The 18666-nt window shown below is 48.9% G+C and overlaps 1 protein-coding gene across 4 annotated transcripts in view; it reads right to left on the bottom strand.

Moving 5' to 3' along the window:
* LOC137346793 (multidrug and toxin extrusion protein 2-like) overlaps positions 1-18666 on the bottom strand; it is a 47185-nt gene that overhangs the window by 17684 nt on the left and 10835 nt on the right. For all 4 annotated transcript variants that reach the window (XM_068010656.1, XM_068010655.1, XM_068010654.1 and 1 more), the window contains 6 exons: positions 17969-18066; positions 13128-13225; positions 12241-12354; positions 12007-12074; positions 9465-9573; positions 3664-3739 (listed from right to left, as the gene is read on the bottom strand). In XM_068010656.1, coding sequence (XP_067866757.1) covers positions 3664-3739; positions 9465-9573; positions 12007-12074; positions 12241-12354; positions 13128-13225; positions 17969-18066 — 563 coding nt within the window. The remainder of the gene's footprint in view (positions 1-3663; positions 3740-9464; positions 9574-12006; positions 12075-12240; positions 12355-13127; positions 13226-17968; positions 18067-18666) is intronic.

The raw sequence follows: 18666 nt of genomic DNA on the forward strand, positions 1-18666 counted from the left end.
ATCCTTCTGCCTTGTTGCCTCTCTCCCCACCTTCAAAAGATTCTGCAAAATCTATCTCTTTGGACGTGCTTTCAGTCATTCCTCCCAAACCTTTTCTCCCACTGCCCACTCAGTGTCCAACCCCACCAGAATACACTCTGGGTTGTCTTGTTAGATGAAAGGCCTGTCATACAAGGAATTTGCTGCTGCTGTTATTGGTGCAGAGGTTGCAGAGATGGGTTACAACAAGGCCATGGAAAGATCTGTAAGTGAGGACAAGGATTTTGAAATCAGTGCACTGGAGGGGGTCAGTAAGGAAAGGGGGAGCAGGAACAAATTTGACAGGGGATGCAGGCAGCGATATTCTGTGTAGAGCTGAGAAGGTTGTTAATTATATTAGAGAAGTGGAGATTTGAGGTGGGGAAGATGTGATGACTTTCAGCAGCAATGAGAGAGGATGGGTGCCTAGTCATATCATAGAATCATAGAATGGTTACAACACAGAATGAGGCCATTCAGTCCATCATGTCCATGCCAGTTCTCTGGAAGAGCAACTTACATAGACCCACTCCCCTGCCTTTCCCCACAGCCTGCAAGTTTTTTCTCTTCAGGTGCTTATCCCATTCCCTTTTGAAAGCCTCTGTTGAATCTGCCTCCACCACACTCTGAGGCAGTGCATTCCAGATCCTAACCACTCTCTGATTCGGCCTCCACCACACTCTCAGGGAGTGCATTCCAGATCCTAACCACTCTCTGAATCTGCCTCCACCACACTCTGAGGCAGTGCATTCCAGATCCTAACCACTCTCTGAATCTGCCTCCACCACACTCTCAGGGAGTGCATTCCAGATCCTAACCACTCTCTGATTCGGTCTCCCCCACACTCTCAGACAGTGCATTCCAGATCCTAACCACTCTCTGATTCAGCCTCCACCACACTCTCAGACAGTGCATTCCAGATCCTAACCACTCTCTGATTCGGTCTCCCCCACACTCTCAGACAGTGCATTCCAGATCCTAACCACTCTCTGATTCAGCCTCCCCCACACTCTCAGGGAGTGCATTCCAGATCCTAACCACACTCTGAATCTGCCTCCCCCACACTCTCAGGGAGTGCATTCCAGATCCTAACCACTCTCTGATTCAGCCTCCCCCACACTCTCAGGGAGTGCATTCCAGATCCTAACCACTCTCTGATTCAGCCTCCCCCACACTCTCAGGGAGTGCATTCCAGATCCTAACCACTCTCTGATTCAGCCTCCCCCACACTCTCAGGGAGTGCATTCCAGATCCTAACCACTCTCTGATTCAGCCTCCCCCACACTCTCAGGGAGTGCATTCCAGATCCTAACCACTCTCTGATTCAGCCTCCCCCACACTCTTAGACAGTGCATTCCAGATCCTAACCACTCTCTGATTCAGCCTCCCCCACACTCTCAGGGAGTGCATTCCAGATCCTAACCACTCTCTGATTCAGCCTCCCCCACACTCTCAGACAGTGCATTCCAGATCCTAACCACTCTCTGATTCGGCCTCCCCCACACTCTCAGACAGTGCATTCCAGATCCTAACCACTCTCTGATTCAGCCTCCCCCACACTCTCAGACAGTGCATTCCAGATCCTAACCACTCTCTGATTCAGCCTCCCCCACACTCTCAGGGAGTGCATTCCAGATCCTAACCACTCTCTGATTCAGCCTCCCCCACACACTCAGGGAGTGCATTCCAGATCCTAACCACTCTCTGAATCTGCCTCCACCACACTCTCAGGGAGTGCATTCCAGATCCTAACCACACTCTGAATCTGCCTCCCCCACACTCTCAGACAGTGCATTCCAGATCCTAACCACACTCTGAATCTGCCTCCACCACACTCTCAGACAGTGCATTCCAGATCCTAACCACACTCTGAATCTGCCTCCACCACACTCTCAGACAGTGCATTCCAGATCCTAACCACTCTCTGATTCGGCCTCCCCCACACTCTCAGACAGTGCATTCCAGATCCTAACCACTCTCTGATTCAGCCTCCCCCACACTCTCAGACAGTGCATTCCAGATCCTAACCACTCTCTGAATCTGCCTCCCCCACACTCTCAGGGAGTGCATTCCAGATCCTAACCACTCTCTGAATCTGCCTCCCCCACACTCTCAGACAGTGCATTCCAGATCCTAACCACTCTCTGATTCAGCCTCCCCCACACTCTCAGACAGTGCATTCCAGATCCTAACCACTCTCTGATTCAGCCTCCCCCACACTCTCAGACAGTGCATTCCAGATCCTAACCACACTCTGAATCTGCCTCCCCCACACTCTCAGGGAGTGCATTCCAGATCCTAACCACACTCTGAATCTGCCTCCCCCACACTCTCAGGGAGTGCATTCCAGATCCTAACCACTCTCTGAATCTGCCTCCCCCACACTCTCAGACAGTGCATTCCAGATCCTAACCACTCTCTGATTCGGCCTCCCCCACACTCTCAGACAGTGCATTCCAGATCCTAACCACTCTCTGATTCAGCCTCCCCCACACTCTCAGGGAGTGCATTCCAGATCCTAACCACTCTCTGATTCAGCCTCCCCCACACTCTCAGACAGTGCATTCCAGATCCTAACCACTCTCTGATTCTGCCTCCCCCACACTCTCAGGGAGTGCATTCCAGATCCTAACCACTCTCTGATTCGGCCTCCCCCACACTCTCAGACAGTGCATTCCAGATCCTAACCACTCTCTGATTCAGCCTCCCCCACACTCTCAGACAGTGCATTCCAGATCCTAACCACTCTCTGATTCAGCCTCCCCCACACTCTCAGATAGTGCATTCCAGATCCTAACCACTCTCTGATTCTGCCTCCCCCACACTCTCAGGGAGTGCATTCCAGATCCTAACCACTCTCTGATTCGGCCTCCCCCACACTCTCAGACAGTGCATTCCAGATCCTAACCACACTCTGAATCTGCCTCCACCACACTCTCAGACAGTGCATTCCAGATCCTAACCACTCTCTGATTCAGCCTCCCCCACACTCTCAGACAGTGCATTCCAGATCCTAACCACGTGCTGCATAAAAAAGTTTTTCCTCATGTCACTGTTGCTTCTTTTGCCAATCACCTTAAGTTGGTGTCCTTTGGTTCTCGCCAAATGCTCTTCCGCCAATGGGAACAGTTTCTCTCTATCTACTCTGTCCAGACCCCTCATGATATCGAACACTGCAATCAAATCTCCTCTTAATCTTCTTTTCTCTGAGGAGAACAGCCCCAGCTTCTCCAATCTATCCACATAATTGAAGTTCCTCATCCCTGGAAACATTCTCAGTGGTTGTAGGTACATGAGAATAGGGTTGGTAAATGTGATTGGGACTATTTGTTCACGGTGGGGGTGGGGGGGGGGGGGGGTAAACACCGACATGAACTGGTTGGGCCGAATGGCCTGTTTCATATTGGAACTTGTATGCAGTCAGGTGACATCGTGGCATTGGCTATAGGTGGTCTTCGCTGTTGGGTTTGAAGTTCAGTTCAGGTCAAACAGGATCTCAAAGCTGTTCATTAGACTTCCCTACATTACAAAAGTGACTGCGCTTCAAAAATATTCCATTGGCGATGAAGCTATGTTCCAAGGTCATGACTGACACACCCTCCCTTCTGTCATTACTTGAGGTCAGCCTGAGGAAGGTGTACTAACCGGTCACTGGTGAAGACTTTTGCTATTACATCCTTAAGCCCCAGAAGTAATGTCATGAGGATCAGCGCCACACACCCTGTTAAACATGCAAGAGTTAGGCACAGTACATACATCACCACGCACAACAATACATGAAATGGTAACACTTGCACAAGATGTATTACAGGGCTGGCACAGAATATATTATCCACAGCTAGAGGGGGAGTGTGCACTTCGTAAACAACTGCCGTGCCCAGTGAAAAAATACCCAGCAGATTACTACCAAAGGTAGTGTGAATAACTGCCCACCTGCCCCCATGGTACTGTTGCCTCCAGGGGCAGAAACACAGGCTTGTTAACCTGGACGTTCAGTCTCAGATGTTGGGGCTGACTACAGTCCTACAACACTAGAGGTTTCAGTCAGACAATAGCAATAGCGTAACCCACTAGAGAATTGGGAAGTGGATGGAACCAAAAAAGGGGTGAAAATAAATTGAAACAGGGAAGGGGAAAGGAAATCGAGGCAAATTTAATGGAAATCAATGGAACGAGAGTGAAGAAGGCGGCACAGTGGCGCAGTGGTTAGCACCGCAGCCTCACAGCTCCAGCGACCCGGGTTCAATTCTGGGTACTGCCTGTGTGGAGTTTGCAAGTTCTCCCTGTGTCTGCGTGGGTTTTCTCCGGGTGCTCCGGTTTCTTCCCACAAGCCAAAAGACTTGCAGGTTGGTAGGTAAATTGGCCTTTATAAATTGTCACTAGTATAGGTAGGTGGTAGGGAAAATATAGGGTCAGGTGGGGATGTTTGGTAGGAATATGGGATTAGTGTAGGATTACAATAACTGGGTGGTTGATGGTCGGCACAGACTCGGTGGGCCGAAGGGCCTGTTTCAGTGCTGTATCTCTAAAAAAGAGATATAGAGAGAGGAGGAAGAGAGAGAGTGGGAAGAGAGAGAGGGGGAAGAGAGAGGCGGGAAGAGAGATGGAGGAAGAGAGATGGAGTAAGAGAGATGGAGGAAGAGAGATGAAGGAAGAAAGGGGGGGAAGAGAGAGGGGGTAGAGAGAGAGGAAAAGAGACAGAGGGAAAGAGAGAGGGGGCAAGAGAGGGATGGGAAGAGAGAGAAGTAAGAGAGAGGGAGGGTGAAAGAGAGAGAGGGAGGGATGGGAAAGAGAGAGAGGGTAAAGCGAGAGGGCGAAAGAGAGAAGGGGAAAGAGAGAGAGGAGAGAAAGAGGGCGGGTAGAAAGAGAGAGGGTAGAAGGAGAGAGGGGCTGAAGAGAGGGGGAAAAGAGAGAGAGGGGGAAAGGAGAGAGAGGGGGAAGAGAGATGGAGGAAGAGAGATGGAGGAAGAGAGATGGAGGAAGAGGGGGGGGAAGAGAGAGGGGGGAAGAGACAGAGGAAAAGAGACAGAGGGAAAGAGAGGGATGGGAAGAGAGAGAAGTGAGAGGGAGGGGGAAAGAGAGAGAGAGGGAGGGAGGGAGGGGAAAGAGAGGGAGGGAGGGAGGGGAAAGAGAGAGAGGGTAAAGCGAGAGGCCGAAAGAGAGAAGGGGAAAGAGAGAGGAGAGAAAGAGAGAGGGTAGAAAGAGAGAGGGTAGAAGGAGAGAGGGACTGAAGAGAGATGGGGATCAGAGAGACGGGGAAAGAGAGAGAGGGGGTAAGACAGAGAGGGGGAAAGAGAGAGTAGAGAAAGAGAGAGTAGGGAGAGAGAGAGAGGGAAAAAGACAAAGAGGACAATGAGAGAGAGGGGAAGAGTGAGAGGGCAAAAGAGAGAGAGGGTGAAAGAGAGCGAGGGTGAAAGAGAGAGGGCTAAAGAAAGGGGGGAAGAGAAAGTGAGGCGGAAAGAGAGCAAGGGGGGGGAAGAGAGAGTGGTGGAAGTGGAGACGATCAATGATTTCAAAAGGAAATCAGATGGGCATTTGAGGGAAATAAACTTGCAGGGCTACAGGAATCGAGCGGAGAATGGGACTGACTGGATTGCTCTGCAGAGAGGAGGCATGGACTCAATGGGACGAATAGTCTCCTTCTGTGCCGTTATGACTCTAACAAGAGAGAGAGGAAAAGAGAAAGGGTGGGGGGGGTGGTGAAAGAGAGAATATGGAAAAAGAGAAAGGGGAAGGAGACCGACCCAAGAGGAACAAAAAGAGTCAGAGAGAGACAGGGCCAGATACAGTGACAGAGAAAGACAGACATACACACGCACATGGTGATAGAGTCACGCATCTCATTTATGTTGATTCAGACAACATAAAAAGCTTCTCATTACATGGTGGCAGCTGTGGTGAGAAGACAGAATCCAAGACTGAAGACCACAGGAAAACAGCTTTAAAGACTACCTACAGCTAAAAGAGAGAAAGTTAAAAGAAACACTGGCCCAAACAGTGTAAACAAAACTCACCTCCAGCTGTAGAAGACAGAGCTGAACGACAGGCTGCAGATCAATCACTGTGATTGGGTGAGTCAGTGTGCCGTTGGTACAGGAACACAAGTTTAAAAATAAAGCTTTGTGGTGCTTGCTAAGTTGATTTTTTTTTAACGGCTCAGTAAAAAAAAAAGGGAAAACCCAATCCCTATCTCAGGTTGATCGACTGTTTTCAAAGACTCCCCCAGGCTGATCAGGTCCATGCCATTACAGGACGCGTCTGACAGCAAAAAGCACGGGAATACTCCATTCACTAGACCTATAAAAAGAAACCATTAAATCACTCCAGTGTGAAGAGTTTTCACTCACTCTGCTAGAGCTTAAAAAAAACTCATAAAACCACTCAACTGTGAATTACCTATTGATCTGCAGTATAACAAATGCTAAAAGTGCACTTGAAATGCCTATTGCACAATTGTGGAAACAAACAGACTAGAGTTCTGGAAGCTAGATAAACAAACAAGCACTGCTAAACACCTGCTGCTGTCAATCAAAGCAGCCAAGATAGTTTCTTAAAGGGAAGACAGTACAGAGTCACAGAACCAGGCCTTAAAGCAGGTTTTAAAGCAAAAGAACAGCAGAAAGATGGATACCAATTTTCCCAGCATGAACTGTAAAGCCTTGGATATCCAATGAGTTCCAATTGTTCAAACAGAGAATGCAATTATGCTTTACAGCCCAAGTAATTGTAGAACCAGAAAAACAGGCTATAAAAATAATTATAGTGATTGGAAATGGGGGATTACACAGAATCGATACCTCAGGCATATCTGAAGAGGACCAGAAAGAACTGGCAAAGATATGGAAAGTGCTGGAAGATCAACTCAAATTAAGAGTGAATTTTAGAATTCACCGCCTAGAATTGATGTCCTACAGGCAACAGCCACAGGAATCAGTTTGTCAGTGGATGCTGTAGTTAGGGCAACAAATGCGATTTCTCAGAAGCTGATCTGTCAGATCGAATAATGGAGCTGGTGATTGTATCAACACCCATTCAAACATTTCAGAAAGACCTCTTAGGGAAAAAGAAAGGCCACAGCATTGATGTGCTGCTGGAAGATGGCAGGAAATACAAAGCCATTGTAGCTGGACAAGAGCACCTGCCAACACTACGTGCAGCCAACAGTATTGGCACCATAACCAGGTCGAAAAGGACGAGCAAGCTGTGTGGTAAGTGTGGTTGGTCCCACGCACCACATATTGTTCTGCATTTCGTGACCTGTGCAAGGCATATGGTGCAAAAGGACACAGGCCCACCTTTGCAGGAATTCTGGCTCCAAAGACACAGCCAGAAGTCACGGTCGGACGCAAACAAACACACAACAGTGTGACAGCAGCAAAGAAAATGCCAGAGACCTGCACAAAGGCAAGCCAATACACGAATTCCACAGCAAAACAGACCTGAGACAAAACTCAGAGAGAAGCAATTCTTAGCGAAAAGACAAACAGGCGTTCCACATTGTGAACCTGACACATCAAGTTGATGAAGTCAAACAACTGGAAGCTTTTGCCACTATCAACATCATATGCACAAAGAAAGCTGGCAAACATACACACAAGGTCAAAATTGACACAGGCGCTGGTGTAAATATCCTACCAGTCCAAATCCTCAAAGATATGTACTGGAGTTGCTGGACATCAATGATACAATCGATAACTACCAAGCTATCTGCAAACAATGGGTCACTCATCCTTACTGTGGCACATTAACAATGCAATGCAGATATGGCAAGTCAGCATGGACACCACTAATGTTCTACCTAGTAGGCACGAGTGGACCAGCAGTGGCAGGACTACCAGTGTGTAAGGGCCTCAACATCATAATTATCCACAGGAGCATTGCCAAAGGGAAATCTCCAAGAAGCAGAACCCACTCGCAGACTCTGACCAGCATCAAACGGTGCAGTCTGGAAACCCAGCAACAGCACAACCCAGCACCTTCACTTCTGCTCTCTAGAGAACCGCCAGCACCACAACGAGCCAGAACGGACAGGTATCTCCTGAGATCAAGTACTCTTTCCCCAACAAGTCCTCAAGCTGGAGCCCCAAGCCTTCAGACACAGAGGATGAGGAGAGGCGAAGGATGTGCAATGTCCTGAAGAGGCAGAGGAGGAATGAGCTGAAGCATTGTCTGTTGGATCTTCAAGATGAGGTGCCGGAGCTTTCCAAGAATGACAACGCCTCAAAAGTGGTCATCTTGAGAAAAGCAACAGAGTATGTTAGCAGGCTGAAGGCAGAACAACAGAAACTGAATGCAGAGGGGGAGAAACTTCAGAAAGAACAGCAATAGATGAGACCCAAACTCCCCGAGCAAGAGTTGTCAAACCACTGAGATGAAATATGGCCTTTTGAGCCTCTACATTTGTAAATGTCACAATCTCTATCCATGTGTAAATTAGATTAGATTAGAGATACAGCACTGAAACAGGCCCTTCGGCCCACCGAGTCTGTGCCGAACATCAACCACCCATTTATACTAATCCTACACTAATCCCATATTCCTACCAAACATCCCCACCCTAACCCTATACTTCCCTACCACCTACCTATACTAGTGACAATTTATAATGGCCAATTTACCTACCAACCTGCAAGTCTTTGGCATGTGGGAGGAAACCGGAGCATCCGGAGAAAACCCACGCAGACACAGGGAGAACTTGCAAACTCCACACAGGCAGTACCCGGAATCGAACCCGGGTCCCTGGAGCTGTGAGGCTGCGGTGCTAACCACTGCGCCACTGTGCATTTTGATGTTATCTAATTTTATGTATTTTTACTTCTAGCATACGAGACTTATCTTTGGGAAGAAAGGGGATGTTGTGTGATTGCCGTTAAGAGTAATGTACCGTTAAGATCTTAATATGATAATGAGCAGGACATGGTCATGTGACTACATGCCAGCCTCACTCTGTAACTGTAACATCCTAGAGGCAAGGCCTGTAAATAGATAGCTCTGCACTGTATATACTTGTTAGCGATAAACCTGTTTGAGATCTTCAATCAACTGAACTCCACACAGCTCATTTATGTTGTTTCAGACAACATAAAAAGCTTCTCATCACCAGAAACAGAGACAAAGACATACAGACAGAGAGAAAGAGAGACAGAGAGATAAATGGACAATGAGAGACATAGAGAAAGAGCGAGATAGAGACAGAGACAGAAATATATCCAGGCACAGATAAACCAGAGCAATGGACACAGATATGTACATCTATAGACAGATTACAGACAGGTAAAGACATAGTAACATACAGAAATACATAAATGCAGATAGACAGACAGACACAGAGCCATAGTGACAGACACAGATATGGATAGTGACAGACATACATAGACAAATACACAAGCAGAGAAAACCACTGTGTAAGAGACAGATATGAAGTACAAACCCACATTATCACTCACCAGTACAGACGATAGCTGTCATTGCAGAGATCTTTGCTTGCCTTGGATCCCCTCCTCCGAGGGCCATGCCCACACGGACCCCAGCTGCCATTCCGATCCCAACATGAGTCTGGAAATGGGAAAATGCTCACTTTTTTTTAAAATGGTAATTATGTGTGGGACAGGAGCTCCGTGATATTCCGTAGCCCACAGTGAGGGGAATGTGGAACCCAGTTTCATTCCTCCACAATGAATGGTTAAAAAAAGTTAGCAAAGCATATGGAATCTTGGGCTTCATAAATAGAGGCATTGAATGCAAAAGCAGGGAAGTTATGCTGAACCTTTATAAAGCTCTGTTTAGGTCCCAACTGGAGGTTTGTGTCCAATTCTGGTCACCACATCTTAGGAAGCATGTGAGGGTCCTTGAGAGGGTGCAGAGGAGATTTACCAGAATGATTCCAGGGATGAGGAATTTTAGTTACAAGGTTAGGTTGGAAAAGCTGGAATTATTCTCCTTGGAGCAAAGGAGATTGAGGGGAGATTGGATAGAGGTGTACAAGATTCTGACGGGTTTAGATAAGGTCAACAAAGAAAAGCTGTTCCTATTAACAGATGGTACAAGGACTAGGGGACATAGATTTAAGATTTTGAGCAAGAGATGCGGGGAGAATATGAGGGAGAACTTTTTTACACAGCGAGTGGTAATGACCTGGTCGGGGATCGAGCAGGGGAGTGGGACTAATTGGATTGCTGTACCAACAGCCTGTATGTACTCGATGGGCTGAATGGCCTCCTACTCTGCTGTTAATGAGTCTATGAGTCCATGGGTTGGAATTTACCAGATCTCTGGAGATGGGCTGGGAGGTGGGAAGAGTCATAAAATGATGGAAGAAGGCAACTGGGGGAGGGGCCGGTGTCTTCCCGCTGCCATGGGATAATATCAACGGCGGGAATGGTAATGGTGCAGCTGCCCGCCGACAAGAGGTAATGGCCAATAGGCCAATTAGCAGCTACTTCCTGCCCCCACCGGTATTTTACCGGCATCAGGAGGACTGGGTCCATTTGGGGACACTATGGCAGCGTCCCAGTGGTTCCCTGGGGGGGAGGGGGACCTTCATTTATGGTTGCTCCATGGCTGACAGAGGAGCACCCGGCAGCAATGGCTGTCCCCATGGCACACCACTGCCGCTGGAGAGTTCAGCCCTCCGATCACCGGGAACTGCCTGCCTGGCCCCCAGCACATTAAATAAAAAGGTTTACCTGGCCTTTGAGGGCGCCTCAAGATGGAGGCACCATCTACTTCTTCCTGTAGCCCCAGTGGCACTGCCGAAGCACTGCTCCTCTGATTGGGCCGGCAGCTCTGAGAGGGAATTGGACAGTGATCCCAGCGTCGGCCTTTTAATTGGCTGCCACCAGTAAAATGCCACCCAGTGCTCCACTGTCAGTCCACGCAGTTTCAGGATCTGCCTCTCGATAAAATTCCGGCCTATGAGTCTGCTGCTCACTTTAAACATGATGTGGTGTAGACCTCAGGTAGAGTGGAATGCGTCCTTAGCTGTGGTTAATGTCCCAGAAGGTAGGTGGAGATGTTGGGTATGTACCTCACAGTCAGCAGGACTCTGTGCTCTACGGGCTGTTCCCAGGGACGCACACCGAGATAAACATCAACTGCTGCTGGAGGACTATCAACTCGGTGAAAGACGTTCTTTGGTCTGCCCGAAACTTGCTGGTCTTCCAGTGCAAAGAGTTGTCCACCACCGAGTGTTGCAGACTGGCACATTCCAAGGTCCAGGACTACGTGCTGAGGGACGCACTAAAGCTTGGGGCAGCCGCAGCAAAGGCTCAATGGGGAAAGACCACAGTGTAAGGTCCTCCCGCCATAGTGAACTGAGGGGCTGGAAACGGTGTAAAAATCCTCGGGCTGTATGTACCAGAGAATGTTTTACATGAAATGTAAATATACATTGTAAATATAACCTGCAATGGCAAGTACAGTGAGACACTGTATTGAAAGAAACTGATCTGTAATGTAATCTTTATGTAATGTCAAATTTGAACTGTTAGGCAATGTACTTAAACACATTTTATGAATAAAGTACAGTGTGAGGGGAAATATGTGTTTTTTTAATTCATTCATGGGATGTGGGCATTACTACGAAGGTCAGCATTTATTGTCCATCCTTAATTGCCCTTGTGAAGGTGGTGGTGAGCTGCCTTCTTGAACCGCTGCAGTTCATGTGGGGTAGGGACACCCACAGTGCTGTTAGGAAGGGAGTTCCAAGTTTTTGACCCAGTGACAGTGAAGGAATGGTGATATAGTTCCAAGTCAGGATGGTGTGTGGCTTGGAGGGGAACTTGCAGGTGGTGGTGCTCCCATGCTTCTGCCGCCCTTGCCTTTCTAGGTTGTAGAGGTCATGTGGAGATGGTATGTTGGGATGTGAGTGTAGGTACAGGGACGTCATTGATGCGCATGGGGTGCGGCCGAGTGTGGGCGTGGTGCGGAATGTGTTGGGAGTTCAAGTGTGGATAGGAGGGCATAGCAAATCTGTAGGGTGAAACTTACCATGTACAAAACTGTTAACACCTGGAAAATAACAGATTGAGCCCCAAGTTCAACTTGACTAATTAGACCTGGGAGAGAAAGAAGAAAAACACATCTCTCGTTCAAATGTTCGTCACAATTCAAACTCTGGAACTTTGCATCGAGCACAGACTGAAAGAGGCACTGTGAAATATTTTTTGCAACACTGCGCGTGGCGGTGGAAGTCTAGACTGGATTCAGCCTGTAATTAGTTACCTGCTAGGAATGATCCCATTTCGTAGGCCCATAACTCGATACAAAACATGAACATGCTGGGAATGGCCAATCGCAAGAAAGGGCCCCATTCCTGCAGACAATCCATTGTCCATCCTACACAGACAAAACCAAACAGCAGCATTAAGCAACAAAAGAATTCACAACACCTTCTTCGCCTGCTGTTCAATCCCTCAATTCATACCTTCGTTACCTCCAAACTCAACTATTCCAACGGTCTCCTAGCTAGCCTCCCATCTCCCACCCTCCATAAACTTCAGCTCATGCAAAACTTCTGCCACCTGTATCTTAACGTGCACTAAGTCCCTTTCACCCTGTGCTTGCTGACCTACATTGGCTCCCGGTTCAGCAACACATCAATTTTAAAATCCTTGCCTTCAAATCCCTCCATAGCCTTGTCTGTCTCTGTAAGCTCCTCCATATCGACAACCACAGAATCATAGAATATTACAGCACAGAAGGAGGCCATTCATCCCAGTGAGTCTGCGCCAGCTCTTTCAAAGAGCAATCCAGTTAGTCCCACTTATTCCCCTTACCACCATAATTTTTTTCTCCTTCAAGTATTTATCCAATTCCCTTTTGAAGGCCACTATTGAATTTGTATCCACCGCCCTATCAGGCAGGGCATTCCAAATCCTAACCACTCGTTGCATAAAAAAGTTTTCCTCACAGCACCCCTGGTTTTTTTTACCAATCATCTTGAATCTTTGTCTTCTGGTTATTGACCCTTCAGCCATTGGCAGATTTTGAACATCTCCATCAAATCTCCTCTTAGTCTTCTCTGCTCTAGGGAAAACCACCCCAGCTTCTCCAGTCTCTCCACATTCCTGTAATCCCTTATGATTGCTTTCCAAAAAGACGCACGTTACCTCCCCAGGTTTGGACGTGCAGTTTTCTCCATCTAATATAGGCGAAGAGGATAATGGTCTGACAATATTGCGAAATCACATTGGCCCAAGCAGACCCTCTGAAACAAAAGAGCGAGTGCGTTAAGTGTCGCCAAATCCTCACATGGCGGCACCAGCAAAGCTTCCAGCCAACAGTCGTCACTTTGGGCCAGTAACATGCAGTATGTGCGATCTCCAAGTTCACCTGACCAGACGGCCATCTCAAGAGGCCTCTGTCGCCATGGCGCAGCTTCACTCTAGTGATGACCCGTCAACAGCCGGAAGGGTTGAGTGCTTGTTTGAGAACAATTTTGGCCCTTCAGCTTTCATTCAGAGGATGGACATGAGTAGGTACAGGCCTAATGTCGATGCTTGTGTCCTGGGGTTGTCAGGGCGGTGGTGGGGGGGGGGAGGGGGGGGGGAGGAGGGGGGAGAGGTTGGTGGGGGTGATCAAACAGTTCAGTTGGTTTATGCACCAGTTTCTAATCTCTAGGCACCTGTTTGGCTACTACTCCCAGCAATTTACAATACAAATTGTGCCATCATTTTTTTTATTATTTTAAAAACAACTTTGAATTTTTTTTAATTTCCGAAATATACTTTATTCATAAAAATCTGTAAAAATTACATTCCCAAACAGTTTAAAACAGCATCAAGTCAAAGAATACAGCCAGTGCAAAGGTGATCAGTTTACCTTCAATACAATCATGAGTTGCCTCACAACCCTTCCATTTCATTGTCATGCCATATACATTTTTACATTTACAGCACACACAATTTTCCCGATACAGTTCAAGGGGTTTACCATGGATCCAGCCCCTCAGTTCAGCATGGTGGGGGGGACCTTACACTGTGGTCTTTCCCCATTGAGCCTTTGCTGCGGCTGCCCCAAGCTTTAGTGCGTCCCTCAGCACGTAGTCCCGGACCTTGGAATGTGCCAGTCTGCAACATTCGGTGGTGGACAACTCTTTGCGCTGGAAGACCAGCAAGTTTCGGGAAGACCAAAGGGCGTCTTTCACCGAATTGATAGTCCTCCAGCAGCAGTTGATGTTTGTCTCGGTGTGCGTCCCTGGGAACAGTCCGTAGAGCACAGACTCCTGTGTTACAGAGCTGCTTGGGATGAACCTCGACAAAACCCACTGCATCTCTTTCCACACCTGCTTTGCAAAGACACATTCCAGGAGGAGGTGGGCAACCGTCTCTTCCCCACCACAGCCACCGCGAGGGCATTGTGCGGAGGGGGCGAGACTTCGGGCGTGCATGAAGGATCTGACGGGGAGGGCCCTTCTCACCACCAGCCAAGCTACGTCTTGGTGCTTGTTTGAAAGCTCTGGTGATGAGGCATTCCGCCAAATGACTTTGGCGGTCTGCTCGGGGAACCATCCGACAGGATCCCCCGTCTCCTTTTCCCGTAGGGCCTTGAGGACATTCCGTGCAGACCACTGCCTGATGGACCGGTGGTCAAAGGTGTTTTCCTGCAGAAACTGCATGGAGCGTTCCGCGGCTATGTGACCAGGCCCATCCTTCGCAACACCGGGGACAGATAGAACCTCAGCACGTAGTGACACTTGGAGTTTGCGTACTGGGGATCTACACACAGCTTGATGCAGCCGCACACGAAGGTGGTCATCAGGATGAGGGCGACGTTGGGTACATTTTTCCCGCCTTTGTCCAGAGATTTGAACATCGTGTCCCACCGGACCCGGTCCATTTTAGATCCCCAGATGAAGCGGAAAATGGCTTGGGTAACTGCCACAGCACAGGAGTGGGGTATGGGCCAGACCTGCACCACATACAGCAACAACGTGAGCGCCTCACACCTGATGACCAGGTTCTTACACACAATGGAGAGAGATCGCTGCCCCCACATGCCCAACTTTTGTCATACCTTGGCTACTCGCTCCTCCCAGGTTTTGGTACACGCCCCGGCCCTTCCGAACCATATCCCCAGCACCTTCAGGTAATCTGACCTGACGGTGAAGGGGACAAAGGATCGGTCAGCCCAGTTCCAAAGAACATGGCCTCGCTCTTGCCGTGGTTAACTTTGGCTCCCGAGGCCAGTTTGAACTGGTCGCAGATGCTCATCAGTCTGCGCACGGACAGCGGATCCGAGCAGAAGACGGCGACGTCATCCATGTACAGGGAGGTTTTAACCTGAGTGCCTCCACTGCCTGGGATTGTCACCCCTCTTATGCTCGCATCCTTCCTAATAGACTCAGCAAAGGGTTCAATACAGCAAACAAACAAGACCGGGGAGAGAGGACACCCCTGTTTGACTCCAGATTTGATCGGGAAACTTTCCGATTCCCACCCATTGATTGAGACTGCGCTACTGATGTTTGTGTAGAGCAGTTGGATCCAATTGCATATTCCCTCCCCAAACCCCATTTTGGAGAGCACGTCCATCATGTAGGTGTGTGATATCCTGTCAAAAGCCTTCTCCTGGTCCAGGCTGATGAGGCAGGTGTCCACCCTCCTGTCCCGTACATAGGCGATCATATCCCTGAGTAGCGCGAGACTATCAGAGATCTTCCTGCCGGGTACAGTACAGGTCTGATCAGGGTGAATCACCAACTCCAGAGCAGACTTGACTCGACTGGCTATGACTTTGGACAGAATCTTGTAGTCAACATTAAGCAGTGAGATGGGCCGCCAATTTCTGATTTCTGCCCTCTCCCCCTTCCGCTTGTAAATGAGGGTGATGATGCCTTTCTTCATGGATTCTGACATGCTGCCGGCCAGGAGCATACTCTCGTATACTTCCAGCAGATCCGGGCCGACCCAGTCCCACAGGGCCGAGTACAACTCGACCGGTAAGCCATTGCTTCCGGGAGTTTTACTCGTCTCGAAGGACTCGACGGCCTTTGTCAGCTCGTCCAGAGTTAGCGGCTTGTCCAGTCTCTCCCTCCTGCTGTCATCTAAGACCTCTGTGATAGATGACAGGAAGGACTGGGAGGCTCTGCTGTCTGTGGGCTTCGCGTCATACAGCCCAGCATAAAAGGATTTGCTGATCCTTAGTACGTCGGACTGCGAAGACGTTACCGAGCCATCTTCTTCCTTCAGGCTGCTGATAACAGAGCTCTCTCTCTGTACCTTTTGGAAGAAGTAACGCGAGCACGTCTCATCTTGCTCGATGGAGCGGACTCTGGACCGGAAGATGATCTTGGAGGCCTCCTTGGCAAAGAACGAGGTCTGTTGGCTCTTCACCTCTTGGAGGTCCTCCTTGACCTCGACCCCCATTGACTGCAACCGGAGCAGATTTTGCATACTTTTCCGGAGTCGGGACATTTCCCTCTGTCTCTGTCTCGCCCTCTGAACACCTTTGTGGATGAAGAACCTCTTGATGTTCTCCTTGATCGCTTCCCACCAGTGAACTGGAGACTCAAAGAGGGGTTTCACGGTCCTCTAACCTTTGTAATCCCTTTTGAGTTTCTCAACGTTCTCTGGGGTCAGCAGTGTAGCATTGAGCTTCCACGTTCCACTGCCAACCCGCTGGTCGTCCTGTAAGTGACAGTCGGCCAGTAAGCGGCAGTGGTCGGAGAAGAACACCGGCTTGACGTCGGTGGATCTGACCGTGACAACACGGGACACAAACAGGAAGTCAATCCTGGAACGGGCAGACCCGTCCGATCTTGACCATGTGTATCTGCGCTGCGCTCCGTCTGCAGGTTTGCTGAAGACGTCGTGCAGTTTGGCATCTTTTACTGTTTCTATTCGGAATCTGGACGAAGCGTCCAGTTTGCTGTCGTCACTGCCGGATCGTCCAGCCACATCGATGATGCAGTTGAAGTCACCGCCTAGGATGACCGGCCTGGACATCGCCAGCAGCAGTGGGAGCTGCTGGAAGACGGTCAGCCACTCGCTGCGTTGTACCGGGGCGTACACGTTGATCAACCGGAGCGGAGCATTGTCGTACATCACGTCTGCTACGAGGAGGCGACCGCCCACCACCTCCTTAACTTCGGAGATGGTGAAGTTACCTCCCCGCAGCAGAATACCCAGGCCGGAGGAACAACTTTAAATGGCTGACTAAAGAAATAATTCTCGGAATCTTGCGGAGGATAATTACAGGGTCCAGGTCCATGGCCAGCCACCTCCCACTGTAACATGTATTAGAACTATCTGAAGCTGGAGCAGCTCCTCTTCCCAGCTTAGCTGGTGTTACCAACTCTCCAGGATTGGCCTGGAGTCTCCAGGAATTGAAGATTAAACTCCAGGGCATGGCTACATGCAGAAAAACCAGCCAGTGCTAAAAAAAAACTTGCATCTTTTTCATCTTTTTGTGTTCTTAATGGAGACGGACGAAGAAGGGCTGTTTGACTGACAGTCAATAATCATCCAATTGGGTAACCAAGTGTCTGTTCACTTTCCAATGAGTGAGGGAGGGCGGGGCACCACGATGATGGACATATTTGGCGACCCAATGGCGGGTGGGCAGGGTGTTATGAGGATGGGCTTGTTGAGTGACCAATGGCAGGAAGTTAAGTGATTAAGCTTCCACCAATACGTCCAACCAGAGTCGGCAACTTTCGGCTGAGTGTCGAAGTTCAGGGTGTGCAAGGTAAAGCTGGATCAGACATCAGAAAGTATCTCTTTGCACAAGAGCTGAATCCAGGGAACAGGGTGGGTGTTGGCGTGAGGCTATCAGACGAAACAACTGGATGCTGTGTTGGGAAGGTGATATTCTACAAGGATAGTATTAGATGCACTGAAGGACCTTGTCCATCCAAACCGATCTTGTGACATTATGACATTACGGCAACACTGGCAGTGAATGTTAGCACTTCCTTACTGAACACGCGTGAAAAGCAGCCAGTACTTACGCCACTCCCAGTTTCAGCACAATCAGGAAGCTGTAGTTTATCAACGCACTCAGAATGTTGGCCGCCAGTCCGGTGAATACCTGCGGCATCGTTATACCCTGTAGATGAGGCACAAAGCACAGGGCTGTCTGCGTTCAGGAGAATATAATAAGCATCAGTGATACAGGTTGTTGCAATGTCGCTCTTCCCAATGCAGTTAGTGATCTCCATTCACTTCCCTGCCTCGCTGCTTAATGTCAGGACAGGGACTGTGTACTGTTTCCACTCCCTGTTACTGGCACCCCCATCTCCCACAGTGAGAGCAAGAGAGTGAGAGAATATAAGGAGAGTGAAAAGAGAAAGAAGGGGGCGGGGAGAGAGAGAGAGGACAAAAGGGGAATGAGAGAGTGGGAGAGAAAAAGGGAGATAAGTGAGAGAGGAGGAGAGAGAGGGAGAGGGTGGTGGGGAGGGGAGAGTTAGGGGGGACAGAGGGGATGATAAAGGGGGGAATGAGAGAGAGGGGAAAAGAGTGCAGGGAGTGAGGTGGGGAAGAGAAAAAGAGAATTAAACTCAGCAACTTCACTACAAGAAGTTTCTTGACTTGGTTCATCAGCATTTAATATTATACAGAAATGCACCAAAATTAGAATAAAATAAAAGCAAAATACTGCGGATGCTGGAAATCTGAAATAAAAACAAGAAATGCTGGAATCACTCAG

Source organism: Heterodontus francisci, chromosome 30 (genome assembly GCF_036365525.1).
Source record: "Heterodontus francisci isolate sHetFra1 chromosome 30, sHetFra1.hap1, whole genome shotgun sequence".
Lineage (NCBI taxonomy): Eukaryota > Metazoa > Chordata > Chondrichthyes > Heterodontiformes > Heterodontidae > Heterodontus > Heterodontus francisci.